Source organism: Aulonocara sp. 'chitande type north' Nkhata Bay, linkage group LG7, assembly GCF_057382095.1.
Source record: "Aulonocara sp. 'chitande type north' Nkhata Bay isolate Kocher_YH1m ecotype deep benthic linkage group LG7, A_spYH_male_GT1.1, whole genome shotgun sequence".
NCBI lineage: Eukaryota > Metazoa > Chordata > Actinopteri > Cichliformes > Cichlidae > Aulonocara > Aulonocara sp. 'chitande type north' Nkhata Bay.
Window position 1 is genome coordinate 64,873,246 of NC_141350.1, and position 19,497 is coordinate 64,892,742.

At 38.9% G+C, this 19,497-nt stretch overlaps 4 protein-coding genes across 4 annotated transcripts; 1 reads left to right on the forward strand and 3 right to left on the reverse strand.

Annotated features, from left to right (window-relative positions):
• Positions 1-244: 244 nt before the first annotated feature.
• On the reverse strand, positions 245-3,663 carry LOC147326629 (uncharacterized). Its single transcript, XM_086302636.1, has 4 exons — positions 3,228-3,663; positions 1,486-1,621; positions 618-753; positions 245-337 (listed from the first exon to the last, which is right to left on the reverse strand). The coding sequence occupies exons 1-4, from the start codon at positions 3,661-3,663 to the stop codon at positions 245-247; spliced, it is 801 nt and encodes a 266-aa protein (XP_086158762.1).
• Positions 3,664-8,426: 4,763 nt separating this feature from the next.
• LOC147326630 (uncharacterized) lies at positions 8,427-13,374 on the forward strand. Its single transcript, XM_086301961.1, has 6 exons — positions 8,427-8,904; positions 9,167-9,295; positions 9,504-9,697; positions 10,194-10,341; positions 10,437-10,641; positions 10,722-13,374. The coding sequence occupies exons 1-6, from the start codon at positions 8,695-8,697 to the stop codon at positions 11,024-11,026; spliced, it is 1,191 nt and encodes a 396-aa protein (XP_086158087.1). The 5' UTR covers positions 8,427-8,694; the 3' UTR covers positions 11,027-13,374.
• LOC147326631 (uncharacterized) lies at positions 9,477-13,873 on the reverse strand. The gene is made up of 6 exons (XM_086301963.1): positions 13,474-13,873; positions 12,901-13,163; positions 12,515-12,705; positions 12,288-12,381; positions 11,913-12,106; positions 9,477-11,292 (listed from the first exon to the last, which is right to left on the reverse strand). The coding sequence occupies exons 1-6, from the start codon at positions 13,669-13,671 to the stop codon at positions 11,105-11,107; spliced, it is 1,128 nt and encodes a 375-aa protein (XP_086158089.1). The 5' UTR covers positions 13,672-13,873; the 3' UTR covers positions 9,477-11,104.
• A 1,998-nt stretch (positions 13,874-15,871) lies between these two features.
• On the reverse strand, positions 15,872-16,641 carry LOC147326632 (uncharacterized). The gene has a single exon (XM_086297797.1). It carries the CDS (start codon positions 16,565-16,567, stop codon positions 15,872-15,874), a length of 696 nt encoding a protein of 231 aa, XP_086153923.1. The 5' UTR covers positions 16,568-16,641.
• Between the last annotated feature and the right edge of the window lie 2,856 nt (positions 16,642-19,497).

The following is a 19,497-nucleotide window of genomic DNA, read 5'->3' on the forward strand; positions in this document are numbered from 1 at the left end:
AGTCACTTATGATTTTAAAACGATTTAGTGATTTACTTTATAATTTTGATAAACAATTTTGTTGAATCTGAATAGTAATATAGTAGTATAATTAAAAAGTATTAACATTCAACATTTGCAATGAATTTGAATTATCAGTAACTTAAACTCAACTATCAGCACTCAAGTACCAGTTCTGTAATTAAGTATTGTCAGCTAAGAAGTCCATGTTGCAATAATGCGGCTAACTGTGGACTGGTGTATGTTAAATCGGTGTGCCAGGTCCCGCTCCTTCAAACCAACTGACAGGAAAACCAGGAAAAGGAAAAAACTCGTCAATTGGCTGTAGCAGCTGCCTCTGGAAGGTGAAAACAAAAGGGAAAATGTTACTCCTTAAGCTATGAACTAGTAAAATTATGCTTTTCTTGGCTAAATGTTTTGTAATGGTTATGCATACCATACTGTACCATGGGGTAAACAATGAGGTGCTGTAGTACACAGGTGTATGTATGTAGGATACTGAGTCTAGCATACATACACCTGTGTATGTATGCTATTGTACATTATGTAATGTTATTGTACATAAATACAATAACATTACACCTCTAGTTCTAACTACCAACAAACCCATAACCTACCGTTGATGTGCGTGCAGGTGTCAACACTTCTTCGTTCCGATTGGCAGCTGACTTGGCTCTTGAAACCCGGATCATTTTATAGCTGCAAGGCTCAATCAAAAACCAAAATGCCATCAAATGAGCATAGCTTGGAAATCTATTCACGAGAGAGACATACATCGTGTCAATCATTAATTAACATCCAACATTGGCATAAAATAAACTGTGACAAATATGCTAATGGTATGCTGTATAAAATAGTCTGATTAAGAGTCTATTTGGTGTTGTATTTTATCTGTAGCATTAGGATATCGTTTAAATACTAAAGCATCTACATGAAACATACAGTCAGCAGAGAAAAAGTAAATTTCTATTGTGTTTCATTAAGACTTGTTACACCCCGGCCTAGGCAACCGGAGTGCAACACGAAAAAAGTAAAAATAAAGAAAAAAAAAAAACACACAAAAAAACCCCCCACTAAAGCTCACCACCAAAATCCCAAAACGAAAGTATCGACAAATCTATTTACAGCTATTTAAAACAAACTATTTATTTACAACAAAACACCAAACTATTTACAACACGGGGGAGATCGCGACCATGACACACTGAAACACAGGGTTTAAATACCTAGAGGGAGCAATCAGGAAAATGGACAACAAGAGGGAAACACAGCTGGGGCAACTCAGAACTGACGAGACAGGGAAACGTAAACTGAAAACACTAAGATAACACAGACTTTCAAAGTAAAACAGGAAACGCATAACAGTCACGCCAAAAACAACACACTGACAACACCGAAACGTAACAGACTGGAAACACTTGAAATTTAACTGATGGTGACCTTGGTATATTTTAAACAGTTAGCTTGAATAGAACTTAGGTGTACCTGGTATAGAATCGGATGTCAGTGTTGGAGCCAGCAAAAAGCTGTAACCCAAATTCTCGCTGGACACGTAACTCCTGTATTTCCTTCCTCAGAGTCTCCACGTCTTTGAACAGGTCTTCTGCAGCTGATGCAGATACAGTGGGGCAAAAAAGTATTTAGTCAGCCACCAATTGTGCAAGTTCCCCCACCTAAAATGATGACAGAGGTCAGTAATTTGCACCAGAGGTACACTTCAACTGTGAGAGACAGAATGTGAAAAAAAAATCCATGAATCCACATGGTAGGATTTGTAAAGAATTTATTCGTAAATCAGGGTGGAAAATAAGTATTTGGTCAATAACAAAAATACAACTCAATACTTTGTAACATAACCTTTGTTGGCAATAACAGAGGTCAAACGTTTACTATAGGTCTTTACCAGGTTTGCACACACAGTAGCTGGTATTTTGGCCCATTCCTCCATGCAGATCTTCTCGAGAGCAGTGATGTTTTGGGGCTGTCGCCGAGCAACACGGACTTTCAACTCCCGCCACAGATTTTCTATGGGGTTGAGGTCTGGAGACTGGCTAGGCCACTCCAGGACTTTCAAATGCTTCTTACGGAGCCACTCCTTTGTTGCCCGGGCGGTGTGTTTTGGATCTTTGTCATGTTGGAAGACCCAGCCTCGTTTCATCTTCAAAGTTCTCACTGATGGAAGGAGGTTTTGGCTCAAAATCTCACGATACATGGCCCCATTCATTCTGTCCTTAACACGGATCAGTCATCCTGTCCCCTTGGCAGAAAAACAGCCCCATAGCATGATGTTTCCACCCCCATGCTTCACAGTAGGTATGGTGTTCTTGGGATGCAACTCAGTATTAGTCTTCCTCCAAACACGACGAGTTGAGTTTATACCAAAAAGTTCTACTTTGGTTTCATCTGACCACATGACATTCTCCCAATCCTCTGCTGTATCATCCATGTGCTCTCTGGCAAACTTCAGACGGGCCTGGACATGCACTGGCTTCAGCAGCGGAACACGTCTGGCACTGCGGGATTTGATTCCCTGCCGTTGTAGTGTGTTACTGATGGTGACCTTTGTTACTTTGGTCCCAGCTCTCTGCAGGTCATTCACCAGGTCCCCCCGTGTGGTTCTGGGATCTTTGCTCACCGTTCTCATGATCATTTTGACCCCACGGGATGAGATCTTGCGTGGAGCCCCAGATCGAGGGAGATTATCAGTGGTCTTGTATGTCTTCCATTTTCTGATGATTGCTCCCACAGTTGATTTTTTCACACCAAGCTGCTTGCCTATTGTAGATTCACTCTTCCCAGTCTGGTGCAGGTCTACAATACTTTTCCTGGTGTCCTTCGAAAGCTCTTTGGTCTTGGCCATGGCGGAGTTTGGAGTCTGACTGTTTGAGGCTGTGGACAGGTGTCTTTTATACAGATGATGAGTTCAAACAGGTGCCATTCATACAGGTAACGCGTGGGGGACAGAAAAGCTTCTTACAGAAGACGTTACAGGTCTGTGAGAGCCAGAGATTTTCCTTGTTTGAGGTGACCAAATACTTATTTTCCACCCTGATTTACGAATAAATTCTTTACAAATCCTACCATGTGGATTCATGGATTTTTTTTTCACATTCTGTCTCTCACAGTTGAAGTGTACCTCTGGTGCAAATTACTGACCTCTGTCATCATTTTAAGTGGGGGAACTTGCACAATCGGTGGCTGACTAAATACTTTTTTGCCCCACTGTATGTCCAATGCAGACGGCTCGGGGACTGAGCAGTAGTCATGATCTCTTGTAAGACGAACTAGTTCAGGGCGTCGCTCCGTTCTCTCCCAAACACTACGCCGCGGTGGTTCAACTTTATAGCCATTCCACTCAAAAAGTGTTGGTACAGCACCTTTAATAAGCCGCCTTCGACCATCGAGGGTTGTTGGCTCTATGAGTTGATCACTGGCAAAGTGTCTGCAGCAGAGCCTGGTGTGAGAGGTAATCGTGAAATGATCCCGGCGTATGTTTACCAGCCATTGTCTTCTCAAGTCGGAATGGGTCGGAAAGCCATGAAAACTTAGTATGCCGTTAAATTTGGCTGAAGCCGAACAAAATAAGACACAGCAATGCTCGGAGTATTTCTTCTCCTGTTTTTGAAAATGTTCTGTTTTAAATACTTTCCTTTTTATACTCATTCTGAAGGGACATTAGCATAGCTACCGACAGATAAACAAACATACCGGAAACGCCCAAGCGGTAGTATTTGGAAACAGAAATACGTCACATGCCCTAGTGCAAGTAGTCCATTCTACACTGCAATCATCGAGTCCATCCTCACCTCCTCCATCACCGTGTGGTACGCTGGAGCCACTATCAGTGACAAACAGAGACTGCAGCGTGTTGTGCGCTCTGCTGAGAAGGTGATTGGCTGCAGACTCCCATCTCTGCAGGACCTGTACACCTCCAGGACACTGGGGCGTGCAGCTCGGATCTCAGCTGACCCTTCTCACCCTGGACACAGTCTGTTTGACCTGCTCCCCTCAGGCAGGAGGCTCCGGTCCATTCGCACCAGAACCTCTCGCCATAAGAACAGTTTCTTCCCCTCTGCTGTTGGACACATGAACAATAAACGTACGACTGTTCCCACCACTAACACATGACCCTACGCTGTGTTCACTGCATCATTCCATGTTTGGCACTGATCACCACCTGCACTCATGTATATATCTTTCTACGTAGCACTTTTAATTCTTATTCTTATTTTTATTTTTTCATGTCTATTTAAGCGTAATTTATGACAGTATGTTTGCACTGAAGCACCGCAGCAATTTCCTAATGTTGTAAACCTGCTCAACATTTGGCAATAAAACCCTTTCTGATTCTCTGATTGTATTTTCATTTATACTATTATGTTTTACTGCAGGCAGAGGTTTTTCTGTGTGGAGTTTGCATGTTCTCCCCGTGTTTGTGTGGGTTCTCTCCAGGAACTCTGGCTTCCTCCCACAGTCCAAAGACATCCACTTAGTGGAGATAGGTTAACTGGAAACTCTAAATTGCCCATAGGTGTGAATGCGGGAGTGAATGTGAGCGCGAATGGTTGTCTATGTCTATGTGTTAGCCCTGCCTCTGTCCAGGGTGAACCCCACCTCTTACAGCTGGGATAGGCTCCAGCGCCCCCCGCGACCCTGAAAAGGATAAGCGGAAGCGAATGGATAGATGGATGTTTTACTGCATATTTATTGACAGCATTATTAATTGGCTTTGTTCACACTGTTGCAGAATTAACGCTGTTTTTTACTTATAACAAAAGAAGTTCAACTTTAAAAATAACATCTTAACCGGTAATAAGAGTCACCTGTAAGAAGTGCCATATCTAATCCCTGTCACCTCAAAAAAGAAAAAAAGTACTACCAAAGGGAGGAAAATGAATGTCTGGACTATATTCAAACAAATTATAGAATTCACGTGTCTGCAACACTGTGTGCTTCAGGTCCCAGAATAATACTGGGATTTTCATAAAACAGAGCACAAATGAACTGAACCGAGCTTCTTTTTCACAGAAGTGTGCACAGAGTGAGGGACTTTGCTCTATTGAATGTGTAACAAATAAAAGTGAAATGTCTGTAAATACAGCTATCAATTAATCTTATCTTCCTTCTTATTCCTATACAGTTTCTGACTGACTTGTCTTACAGAGTGAAATAGAAACAGAATGCAAACATGTAATAATGAGTTAATCTGTACTTGTTATTCTGTCATAATGAATCATTACACTGACTGACACATTTCATTAATGCTGGTGTCTTGACAGACAGAAATTACATGTTTGTGTTGCACAAAGGGCACTTTAAGAGCAATTTAAGAGCCTCAGACACTTAAATGGAGCCAGGATGCAATGCAATTAAGAGCTTAGTGCTGGTCTAAGAAAGGGCAGGTAAACTAACCCATGTTGGGAGACTTTAGTCGATCACATCTAGAAGTTTTGATGCGTCACTTCTGGTGGGAAATATCTGAATTAGTGAATTTTTGGAAATGATATCCAAATTCAAGAGTTTGATGAAAATAATTCATATTTTATTAAACTTTATAAAACAATCCACAATATTTTTTGAAGGAAAATGTCCTTCACTCAAATGTTTTCCCTCCACTCAAATGAAACATTCTTTGTCAATAAGCTTTTGATGAACTCGTGAAAATAAAATACAATTTTAAAAAGCCTTTGCAACACTTTCCAGCAAATTCATACATACAGACCAACAAGCTCAAGTAAAACAAATCAACATGTATTTCTCACTGTCCGTGCCGGAATACCGCCCGTAGAGATGCCAAAGCCAGAGGTGGGAAGTAACAAAAGGCAAATACTCCATTACTGTACTTAAGCAGAATTTCCAGGTATCTATACTTTACTTGAGCATTTCTTTTTCTGGCAACTTTTTACTTCCCACATTTCTGCACAAATATCTCTCGGCTACCTTCTACTCCATGTAACAGGAGAGGAACAAGACAGGTTGTATTTAAAGGTAAGGACTGCTCAAGAGCATTAAATAAACTGTAAAGTTAAATATTACACATCAGTTGCTCATTTTGTAAATCAGATATTTGATCTGTATGATATGCAGTTATGTTTTTTTCCCCTTTTGTTAAACACCCTGCAAAACAAACTGAGCTTTATAGTTGCTTGTGATATTCCGAGGTTGCAGGAAAACCGGTTCAGTGCTGAATAAACAGGTTAGTTTGCTGTGCTGTGGTGGGTGTACTATTTTTCTGTGTAGGTGGTTTATGATTACAGTAATTTGGTACATTATTTAGACACGAGTCTCTTGTGGAATTTTCCTTCAAAAAGTGCTACTTTTTAACTTTGTGTGTGTTATTATTATTACTATTATTTATGGTGTATCTATATTGAAGAAAATCATGAGATGACTGTTATTTAATGTTTGATTTGTAGTACAAAAAACATGGCATCCATCCATCTTCTTCCGCTTATCCAATTCAAGGTCACCGGTGGGAGGCTGAAGCCTGTCACAGGGTGAAAAGCGGAGTACAGGTCTGTCGGAGGGCTAACACAGAGACAGACAACCATTTGTTATCTAAAATCATGGGGAACATCGACTGTGTGGATCATTATTCATCCAACAATTAGCATATCTCTGTCATACTCTCTCTGTCGTACTTACAAAAAATACATATGAAGATCTAGTGCAAACCATCTATGCTGTCTTCAGTGTGCTGGTTCAGCGTATTCTTGAATCCTAGTCTGTACAATTGGCCTCCTCAACACAGCCTCTGATTGGCAGCTACAGGCTGACCTGGGTAAACGGCTAAAGTTCCCACAGTACATTGTAAAAACATCTCTCCAGACATGATCATTATGTCTGAGGCCTCAAAACATCTGATCATAAAGCAGTTAATGCAGTACTTTTGTTAAAAATGGGATTGTTTCTGTCGTGCATTTCAATGATTTTATAAAAGCCAAAAACGTCTTTCAGAAACACAATGAGCAAATTCAGACCTGTCTTCATTCTGGTATGATCTAGTGATTGGGGGGCCTTTCCTGCAGTCTGGGTGAAAGATGGGCTGATCCTATATACAGTATCCAGTATCGGTCCGATCCTGACCTAAATTACTGGATCAGATATCGGCGAGAAATAAAAAATCAATTAAATATCACAAAAGCGCCTCACAGAACGTCCGACATGGCGTAACCCAGCTAGTGACCTTAGCACGTCGGAGCAGCAGCTGTTGCGTGCGAGACCTGTCGGCGGACTGGAGTTGCTTCACAATGAAGGCATCTGGAGCCTTGCACAGGAAAAACGTTTCTCCCACAGAAAACGCTACATCCAGATGAACAGAATCAACTTTCAGAGATTTACTTACCTGGATGATAGAGCATGCATCAAGATGACCATACAATGGTTAGACTCACGTCTTGAAACTTGAAATGTCTGAAAATACAGCCGTTGATAAATCCATGTTAGTGTGTTAGATTAATGCCTGAATGTTGCAATGCGCCATTTAAAAAAAGAACAGATTTACACACATGGCACATTAACATAGTTACTGGGAAGGCTCATGATCTCATGCAGCAATTTCCTAATGTTGTAAACCTGCTCAACATTTGGCAATAAAACCCATTCTGATTCTGATTCTGATTCTAAATAATGTCTTGTGTTGTTCTTCTGCACAGGGGCGCTACCAAGTTTGCTGACCACCCCAGTGGCCCCCTCCTTGACAAGACAGTCCTAGGTTGGCAAAAATGTTAATAAACGCGAGCACAAAAGAGAGGAAGGCACCCTAGTTGAAACATAAGCTTGTTATTTGTTCCTGCATTAAAGCATATTCTTAGCAGATCATCCAGCGACTGTGGTGTTGCAAGAATTTGCCTCACTTCATAAATCTTTTTTTTTTACCCTTGTGTTTCTTCTTCCTTTCTTTCTGTGTTTCTATTTTTCTCTTCTTACCCCCCTAATTCCAACGTGAACCGTAAAACCTTAGCCCTAGACCATGAGTAAAATTAAAGCTCTAAATCTTACAACATTTTTTACTCAAATTCAGTTCAGTTCAGTTCAGTTCATTTTTATTTCAAACATTTCAAACATGTGCCTTCACAATCATTACAAAATATCATTCCATTATTTGTTTGAAAAGGAGTAGGCTGAAGTATTTACTTATTTGTCCCTACCCCCTCAAGTTTTACCTCTCATTCATTTAATTTTTTTTTGTCTTAAATTAAACAAACAACATATGAAACATATAAACATATGAAGTAAAACAAAACATAACATACATAAATCAAAAACAAGAAATTAGCAAGCCCCACCACAGTATAGTTTCTTTCATATGAAAAATACAGAATGTGTATATTTGCAGATACACAAGTTATGGAAAAACAACAAACCAAAACAAAACAAAAAAACAACCAAAAAAGAACCGCAACACCATTACGGGTCCGTGTACTTTTCGGTATTTGAAGTTTCGTTTCAGAAAGTATAATTTAAAAAAGAAAATGAGACACTTATTTAATTCTCAACTTAAAAAGCTAAAATGAAAAACGTAAAACAATTGTTTTTTTCATTTTGTCCTTTCGCACATCAGAAACGAAAAACCCAAGAAAAAAGAACGAGAAAGGGCCCTTTATTTATTTTGTCTGAACCGGAAGTTTTAGTAGGTCAACAACCTGTACAAGTGATGCGCAAACTTATGGCAAACACTGTAGTGTGGACATCATGACGTTGGAAAAATACTCAGACGTGATCATGGAGATGGCAAAACAAGGCCTGTCATCGGAAATTATATCAGAGCGTCTGTCATATGAACACGGGGAAGTGAGAGGATTTTCTGCGAGAAATGTTAGAAAGTTTTGTGCTGAGCAAATCACTAGCTGTCGACTCTCGGACACACGGTTGGAGCTTGAGGTGACACAAGCTATAAATGAGGTAAGGTACTTTCTTCCTTCACCTTATGACTGTGTATGGTTGTCTTAACTGGGTTGTAAGGGGGTTAGTCTAGACTGTGTGCGCGCGCCCGCGCGTTTTAGCGTCTTGCGGGTGGTGGGTAACGTTAGTTATTTTAAAGATGTCTCTCACTGGTATTTGTACAGTTAATTAGCACAATACTTTAGCTTTACACATTTGCTTTCAGAATAAGCTACTTTACATTTGTTGTTCTAGTAGTAGCATGATCTTTTATTTTAAACAGGTGGGCCCAACATATGGCCGCAAAATGATGAAGGGCTATCTGTCCACAAAAGGGGTACATGCTGCAGAGGGACGAATTGGGTCAATTTTAAGAGAGGTGCATCAACCTTATCATGAAGCAAGACGCCAGGTAGCCTATGTTATTTAATCTTCCACTAGAACTGTATTCCAATGTTCTTTGTCATATTTGTGATATACATCATGTAATGGTAGGGCCTAATTCTGTTTAACAGATGTACGCCCTGCTTTAACAGTTACTTGACTCTTCCTCAAACGTATGATCAAATCTGCCTTTATCCAGTCAGCTGTCATTTATTTTTGTGATTTTTTTTTGTAAGGGAGCTCGGAATCTTAATCCCACACCGTACCATGCTGAATGCATGGGGCACAAGGTTCACCTGGACCAAAACGAGAAACTTGTAATGTTTGGAGTCACCCATGTTTTAGCTGTAGATGGATTCAGTAAAAAGATTGTGAGTCATTCCACAATGCCAATCAAAAACAACTTGAGCATCTATGAATATGTTTTCAGGTAATACAACCTCTCAAACCATTTATTTCATCTTAAGTGTTTTGATGGACATGTTAGTCATATTGGACATGAGCTGCACCCAAATTTACAATATTTGAATTTAAATTAGACATGCAACAGATGGGTCTGGTTATGTTCCTGAATATAATATATTAAGAACTTACCAAACATTTTGATCAACATTTTCTATTAATGTAAAAATAAATAAAATGGAATTGCACATGAATCATTTAACTACTTTATTGCAATTAATCAGTGTTCATTTATGAATGGAACAAGGTTCTTGGATTTCCACATATCTTTCAATTGTTCTGACATACATCTAAAGTCTGAGCATGACAGTGACATTGCAAAGAAACTTAAGAAATATATGTTGTCCTACTACAACTAAAATATTACCCAAAAAAAACATGAATGAATACATTCAAAATAATAACACCTTTGCTGGTCTTAAAGCAAAATAGTTAATAAATGTTCTTTATTTTTCCTGTACCAGACCTGCAGTGATCACCTATGGTATGTGGGACCAGGTGCGAGTAGACCATGGAAAGGAATTTTATTTAACACTGTTCATGCAAGAGATGCTGTCACATCATCGCTTCAATCAGGAGAGACTGCCTTATTTACAGACCTCATCCACAAGAGTAAGATTTAAGTACCATTAACATCAGCTGAAATTCTTATACTATTACGTGTACTACTACGTACATTTAAGACATGTTTCTTTTAACTCTTTTAGAACCACACAGTTGAAAGGATTTGGCCTGAAATCAACAACCGTGTCAACTACCCACTAAAAACTGCCCTACTCCAGCTGATGGACCAGGAGGAGATAGATATGGAGGATAACCTTGTGCGATACTGTGTGTCCAATCTAACCTGTCAGCTGTGTAACATTGGTCTTGCAAGTGTGGTAGAATCATGGAATGCTCATAGAATCCCAGGTAAAAAAAAAAAAAAAAAAAAGTCAGATTGCTTACAACCCTGATAATGAACATTTAAACACCTCCTCTATTTTTTACAGGAAAAGGCATACCAAATCACTTTGCAGAACATGGGTGTAAAAGAAGAATTTCTCCAGAGCTCTTGCCAAATGCACTTGAAGCAGCAGACCTTTACAGGCAGCACTTGGGATCTGCACTCAAAGAATATTCGACTTTTGGAGTTGATCCCTTCACAACCGAACAGGACAAACTTAGAACAGAGAGTCATTTTGCAGAAAAATATCCTGATATTTCACATTTGTTTTTTAGAGCCGTAAATGGTGACTTTATGCCATACAAAGAAGCTCTGCTCTGTCTCATAAACATAACTCAGAGAAATGTATGAACCACTGCATCTGTAAACTGTACAGAACAGACAAAAAAAAAATCAACTGACTGTAAACATTTGTGTGTACACACTACATTACTCCTCTGCAAAAAAAGATTTCAATACAGAAAATGCAGCTGTTAGACCAGTAATTTGTAGAACTCCGTTGTTACTCTCCCTGCATTTTGCACAGTGCTGTGATGTCTCTTGCCACTGTTCCACACATGTCTTGCAGCCAATAATGCTTCTGCAGCACAGTGAGAACACTGGATCCTCAATGATGTCTGCAAAAGTAAATCAGATAAGTGAGACTGTTATCCATTTATGTTGAATTTAGTTCAAACTATAGGTTCAAAGTCAGTCTTGACATAAATTTACAGACAGCATGCAGAATATTTTTGGTTATTCTGTAATTCCTCTTGTTCACGCTGTTCTGAGAAAGTCCCTGTCTATATTTTTGTCTATAATTGATGAGGGGCAAAATCAGTACATTTTCTCAATTAGCAAGCAAGAAAAATGAAAAAGTTACAGGTACTTGATTCAATATATGCAACTACAGTCCCATTTTAAATGTGAACTTTTTAGTTTTACATTACTGTGAACAGTGTACCGTCACCCATACTGACATTGTAATCAATTTGAAAAGCTATACTTTCATAGTCAAGATTGCAAGGAGAACCCAAATTAAATGTGCATGTAAACTTTTGAATGTTATGTTACAGTAGACCTGCATCTTGATTGTCTGTGCCTAAGTATTTAAATGGACACTGCTGAATAAAGAGCCTATGTTTGGTAAAAAAATGTTTGTCCAAAGTAATGATTGAATGTGGTTTGACATTGTTTTAATTGTAATTAAAATGTTAGTGTAGATGTAATGTATTTACTAAGCAACATTTGAACATACTCATACAAACCACGCAGCTAAATCCCTCCTTGAGTGTCTGCAGCTTGGGGGTTGTGACTTTCTGGGCAACTGCAAGATCAGTGAGCTCTTTGATTGCTGCTGTGACAGCTGGCAGACTTTGAGATGCCAACACCAACTCTTCTATTTTGTCACTCACTTCTCCCAAACTGGCACTGTCATCATCTTTACGGCTGCTACAAATAAAAATGGATAATCAGATGTCAAAGCTACTTACTGGCTTAAAGAAACATCACATCACTTACTGATAGATGATGATTTATGTAGTGATGTCTTACTGCTATTATAGGATTTAAATCAAATTAATTCTTCTATATTGATGTTCATCCTATAGTATATACATATTTATTCACATACCTCAGTTTCTTCCTCTTTGTTCCCTGGAGGCAATTAAAGTCTTGTTCAGGCACAGCAAGAATTTTTCGTGCATTTTGTCTCCAGTACTGTGACCCTACAGATGAAAAACAAAACCAAAGAAACCTGTTTAGAAGCCAATACCATATTACCCAATAAATATTACAAAGAGTCTGGTAAGACATGTCTCTCCATAAGATATGGGCTTTAGCTGTAATATTATGGCTCACCTGTTGTGCCCTCCGACTCCAGAATTGCATTGCCCTGTGCATCTGTCAAAATTATTGGGTTGTAATTACCAATGGCATCTTGCACTTTTCCTACTATCCCTTGAAGCGTAGCCTCAGACTCCAGGAATCGTACAACCACCATTCTATTGGGAATCAACCTCCCACCAACTACATCTGCAAAGTACACTGATCTGTAAAACAAAACATAATAATTTTACATATCTTGTAAAAGACAGCAGGCCACAAATCCATTCAGTGATTGCTATAGGCAAATTGTACTAAAACAGCTTTGCTATTCTTAACAATTCAACTATCCATGCACCTTATGTTTCTTTTTATTTTGCCTGTTCTGTAATTTAATATTCAAGAACACAGACTCATCCTACCTCTGAAATGTTTTGGAGGACATAGGGGAACTTGAAGTAGCCTGCTGTGAACGTGAAGGTGCAGACGCTGCCACAGCTGGTGCTCGCATAAATGCAAAACGCTGCCCGCTGGAACCTGCTGTTGGAATTGACTCCATGTCTTCTCCGTGGACTTCATAGTGACCTCTGGGTGTAAGGTCTAATGCGCTGAAAACACCAGAGACCGCACCGGGGAACATAGCCACGTTTGAATCATCCGTGATGTACAGAGTATGCGCGGATACCTGTTTAAGAAAAGTTTCCGTAAATCACGTTGCTCTGCTAACGTGTTACTCCTGTGCACACGGTTAATAGGCTCTAAAGGCTTACTTATTAGCTAGTAGCCGGTAAAAGTCAATGAATAACTATTTACACATTAGCACATGTGCACAATTCACATATTAGCACAATGAAGACGGCTAGACATAGTATTAGTAAAAGTAGGCCTACATGAAATCACCAAATGTTAACGTTAGCCGTTCCGCAGTAAGGAAGAACAATAACGTTCATAAAAAAAACTGCTGAAAGCAAAGTTTGCGAAGTTTACATATCTACCTGAAAGATGCGACCCAGTTTTTCTGCAGTCATGTCTTCGTCCCGGAGTGTCACTCTCTTAGTTTTCCTAAAAACAACGTAATGGTCCATCCTCTGTTTATTCCAGTGTAACTTTAAGGCCGTCGATCTCTTGTGTGGGGGACGGTGTGCGCGCGCCATAAAAAAACGCGCAGAAGAAGTACTTCCCGTTTCAGACATTGAAAATGCGTCTATTTTTTTGTTTTTGCGCTAGTATACTTTCATTATTTGAATCACGAAGAAATCCAAAAAAGCACGTCTAATTTTAAGTGTATGACGGCTATTTGTTACCACCGAATGAAAAAACAAGTTATTTTCGCCCATTTTATTCTTTATCAAAAATTAAAAAAATGAAAATTCTTTTAAATATCGTTTTTTCGTTTTGGTTTCTGAAACAAAACTTCAAATACCGAAAAGTACACGTACCTCTTATTATCCATACATTCCGTTATCTTTTCCATTAAATCTATCAGTGCCAAAGCTGTTGATCTGTTGTTTCTGAACCCATACTGACTATCTGTCATTAATTCATATTTTTCCACAAAACTGTCAAATCTTTTTATGAAGAGTTTTTCCAGTATCTTAGAGAACTGGGAGAGTATTGACACTGGTCTATAGTTTGTAAAATGATGTCTTTCACCGGTTTTGTAAATGGGAATAACTTTAGCAACTTTCATTTTTTGTGGAAAAACTCCTTTTTGAAACGACAAGTTGAATATATATTTTAATGGTTTTACGATACCATCAATAACTGTCTTTACCGTTACCATATCAATATCATTCCAGTCTGTACTGGTTTTGTTCTTAAGTCCTCTAACCATGTCATAAATCTCTTTCTCTTCCACTGCTCTTAAAAACATTGAGCTACTATTCCTTTCAATATTTTCACCAGTGTCCCTTTCTATTCCATCAACCTTTATTTCTTCTGCCAGTTTTGGCCCTATGTTTACGAAGAATTCATTAAAGCCATTTACTATCTCCTCCATGTTATTAATACTTCTTGTCCCTTCTATAAAGTACCCAGGGTAATCATTATTCCTTGATTCATTTTTGATTATTCTGTTTAATACATTCCATATATCTCTTGTGTTATCTTTATTGTGTTCTAACCTTTTAATGTAATACTCTCTTTTACAGGATCTCATTATATTAGTTAATTTATTTTTGTAAGTTTTATACTTCATTTCAGTTTCTATTGTTCTCTTTTTTATGAATTCTCGATATAAGGTATTCTTTTTTTTGCTGGCATTTTGTAGTCCTTTTGTCATCCATGGTCTTCCTGCATAGTTGTGTTTCCTATTGATTTCAATTACTGGGCAGTTTTTATCAAGTAATGTGTTAAATGTTCTTAAAAATCCTTCGTAAGCTTTATTAACTTCTGTTTGTTCATATACAATATTCCAATCTTGCTTTAAAAGTTCATTTCTAAGACAATTTAAGGTCTTCTCTGTTCTTATTCTTTTGTAAATAATCTTATGTCCATCGTTGTTCACTTTATAATGGCAATTATACGATGCAAAGACTGGTAAATGGTCACTTATATCATTGATTAACAGCCCACTTTTTATCTTTCCTTCTATTATATTTGTAAATATATTATCTAATAGAGTTGCACAATGAGATGTTATTCTGGTCGGTCTTGTTATCAGTGGAAATAAACCTATGCTGTACATGGAATCAATAAATTCTTCTGTACTCTTATTATGATTTGGATTCAATAAGTCAATATTAAAGTCCCCACAAATAAACATTCTTTTCTGATTTATATTTGTAAATAAGTCCTCCATATTATCCTTAAATATCTCAATCTTAGATCCTGGTGTTCTATATATACAACTGACAATTAGGTTTTTCCTTTTTTCTATAATTATTTCCACTGATAAACATTCCATCACTCCATCAATAACAGTTGTCATTCTTCCCATTCTTTTGTACTTTAGGTTTTTATCAATGTAAAGTGCCACCCCACCTCCTTTCTTGTTGATCCTGTCTACATGAAGGAATTCATATCCATTTATTTTAAAGTCTTCTTCTTTTCCAGGAGTTATCCAGGTCTCCGATATGGCTATCACATTGAATGGCTGTTCAAACTGTGTTATGTAGTCTTTGATGGATTGAAAGTTTGCATATAAGCTTCGACTATTAAAGTGAACCATTGTTATACCCTGTTCTACCTTGAATTCCTTTTTAAGTTGCTCATTTGTATAATAATTGCATTCATTTGTCTTATTGTTAAAGAAATTACAATCAGGATCTATGTTGCTGTCATACATCAATGTCTTATTTTCAATATCTATATGAGTTGTTAGTTGAAAATTGTCAGACATCTGCGTTGGTTGTGCACTTGGACGGTCACATCATATTTAGCACTGCTTTGCATTTATCGGTTATATTTTTCTAGTTTCGTCATCTCTTTGATGACTAGAACCTTAGCCTGCTCTGGTGTTCCATTTAACTTAATGAATATTTTACAGTCTGACGTCCAAGTTGACTGTATTTTCTTCTGTTTTCTTAATATTCTTGCTTGTCTTGCAATGTCTGCATTTTTCTTGATTAGGTGTTCATTTAAATAAACATTTGTACCTTTTAGCTTTCTTCCTTGCTTGAGCAGTTCTTTTTTCTGTTTTCTATTAACAAAACGAATGATAATGGCAGGTATTTGATTTTTTCTCGGAAGAGGATGGCATCCCTCAATATTTTTACTGTCCATTTCTATACCTTTGCTTTTAAAGAAGGCCATTACCTGCTCTTCCAAAGAGCGTAGCTCTTGCTCGGGTGGCTCCCCTCTCTCTGCTACTGCTACCCGTGCGTATGTCTGATGCTTGGTTTCCAGTCCTGTCACTATCACATCATTTACTCTTGAATATTGTTCCAGATCTGACACCCGTCCTTCCAGCATAGCAATCTTCTTGTCCTTTTCCTCGCTCTGCCTTCTTAGTTCTTTAATATCATCCATTAAATTGAGTATCAGTTTTTGTTGTTTTGAAATTGTTGTTATTTCTTCAGACATAAAGTTTAGGGATTTCTTTATGTCCTCCAGTTCCTCCTCATTAACGTTGCTCCTCTTAGGCGGCATCTTAACGCTCCTGGGCCTGGTGGAGCAGGAGGATCCTGGGCCTAGTGGCTGCTGGAAGAGCCTGGGCCTGGTGGCTGCTGGAGGATCCTGGGCCTGGTGGAGCAGGAGGATCCTGGGCCTAGTGGCTGCTGGAAGAGCCTGGGCCTGGTGGCTGCTGGAGGATCCTGGGCCTGGTGGAGCAGGAGGATCCTGGGCCTAGTGGCTGCTGGAAGAGCCTGGGCCTGGTGGCTGCTGGAAGAGCCTGGGCCTGGTGGCTGCTGCAGGATCCTGGGCCTGGTGGCTGCTGGAGGATCCTGGGCCTGGTGGCTGCTGGAAGAGCCTGGGCCTAGTGGCTGCTGGAAGAGCCTGGGCCTGGTGGCTGCTGGAAGAGCCTGGGCCTGGTGGCTGCTGCAGGATCCTGGGCCTGGTGGAGCAGGAGGATCCTGGGCCTAGTGGCTGCTGGAAGAGCCTGGGCCTGGTGGCTGCTGGAAGAGCCTGGGCCTGGTGGCTGCTGGAGGATCCTGGGCCTGGTGGCTGCTGGAAGAGCCTGGGGGTGATGCTGGCATTCAGAGGGCACTTGGTGCACTCATCCTGATCATCAAGCCCTCACATTGTTCTGAATTGACATCACAATCTTAAACTGGTGTGAATAAAATACCCAATAAATTATGCATATGCTATATTAAGGGAACATCAGTAAACTGCTCAAACAGAAAAAATGGGTAAAAGAAAAGACAGAAAGGAAATCCCTTGCATGGTATTTCCAAGTTTGTTTGTTTAGGTTTTTTTTGCTGTGTGTTAGGAAAGATTATTTCTGTTGCATTTACAGTCCAATGAGTATTAAAAAAGTAGTTTTATTGTATTCCAAAACTAAACAACTATTCCAGGTTCTTCCTTAGTTTCACTGAATATCGAGCTAACAAAGATGAGGAAGGATGACAAGATGATACTTATTAGTGACTCAGCCAGTGGATGGTACTACAATGCAAATTATCCTTTGATGAGAAAAGCTGCTTATCACCCCCTTAAAATGTGAAGTCAACAAGGTTCCTAACAATAGACTAAAATACACAGGAGTACTTGTCATTATTTATTGCTGCCAATAGTCAGGAACAGTTTCTGACTGATTCATCTTACAAAGTGAAATAGAAACAAAAAGCTCAGATATAGAATCACAGACAAGTCTTTCACACAGTATAGAAAGATATTTTACTGCAGTTGAAAAACCTTCCCAGATAACTAATAATAGCACACATTACTCTACAGTAAACCTCATTCTCTCACAGTGAGTCGCTGTACTGACTGACATTTATTCTATACTAATAACTGCCTTGTGTTCAGTTGTTTCACTCTTCAGTATGGGAAGCATCATGCCCAAGGGCAGCCAGCAAACAAACCGCCAACGTTCTAATCAGTAGATAACATGCGCTATGTCCTGAGCTACAGCGCTTCAGCCACCCCTGATAATAGAAACATATTTATTCAATCCAAACCTTCTTTGTTTTGTCTTGAGTGATACTTTGTATCATTACTTTTGAGACTCTGAGAATGTAGGTTAAAAGTTGCTGAAATTCAGAATCAGTTAATGCAATACTTTTGTTAAACACCTTTATCTGAAAGTCTGTGTTTCAATCACAAGTGGATTCTTTAGTTTAAAATCCATAGTGATGGCGTACAGAAGTAAAATTACAATAATTATGTCACTGTCTAAACACTTGTGCATGTAACTGTATCCTACATATGTTAGAAACACCCACTTTGGACAACTTACTACAGATATACATAGATTTTACAGTATATGACAAGTACTGGCTTTCTAAGACAAGCATGCATATTCCTGTAACTCCATTAAATTTGTTTTTCTTTTTTCACGGTAAGGATTAATAGATGAGCCATATTTTGCTGTAGTGTGTGATACATATGAGGAAACATGACAAGTGACGCCAAAAGCAGCAAACCTGTCTACAGCAAAGTCTGTCATGATAAAGTGGCAAGTAGCGTTACTACTCCCTCTTGTGCTGACAAGTTGCAATAACACCAAAAACATGAAATGGCTCTAACACACCGGCCCCTAATTGTTCTTTGGCAGAGCACATAACAATTTCACATTTCACAAAAATAACAGAGCCATTACTTCAATAATTACAAAGGCATCAAATACTTAACGAAGAAAGAACGAAACCTTTTGCAAATTAATCATCGTAATTTGTATTGACTTCAAAAAGGTGGCGAATTTTGGTCAAGAGCCTTTCAACGATCCTTGTCTTAGTTTTTTAGACCCCAGATCAAACGAGTCCTCCTTTGTCAGGATACACCTCAAGCACTTTTCAAAGGAATGTGGGGACAACGTGGTGCTTTGGGATGAACTACGCAACATCGTCTCCAGATGAAAGGCTTTTTCTTTCTTTGTTCCATTCTTGCCTTTCTTGCAACAATGGCAAATATTCTCAAGTCCATCTTTTCCAGAAGAGATGGCCCAATTATTGAATTTGTTTCCATCTTCTTAGATATTGCTCAATCCTTTTGAAAACTCCTGGTGGGAGAACTGGTTTTCCTTTCAGTAAAAGAATGATTTGGCGTAAGTGGGATATTTGTTGCGATCATCAATTAATGTAATGGGACGGTCATTCAAAATGTTTTCGCGCAATATAGTGCGTAGCCCTTTGTCGTCGTTGCATTGTCTCACTCACAGCATGACTATTTTCTTCAACCCATTTAATTAGAGCAGGTAGGCATCCATGTCAGTCAAGTCGAGCAGCCACCTCTACTTTTTCTGGTATACCGAAAAAGTAAATTGGGTGGTTGTTACATTAAAAAAGTCTAACTTGTAATTTGAACGCAATAATTTCGTGTTTCTATGAACGTAATTAAATCATGAAGGATCTGTACGAAATTCAACAACTTAATTTGTTCTTGTTGAGATGACATGATACAGTCTAGTAAGAGTGGTT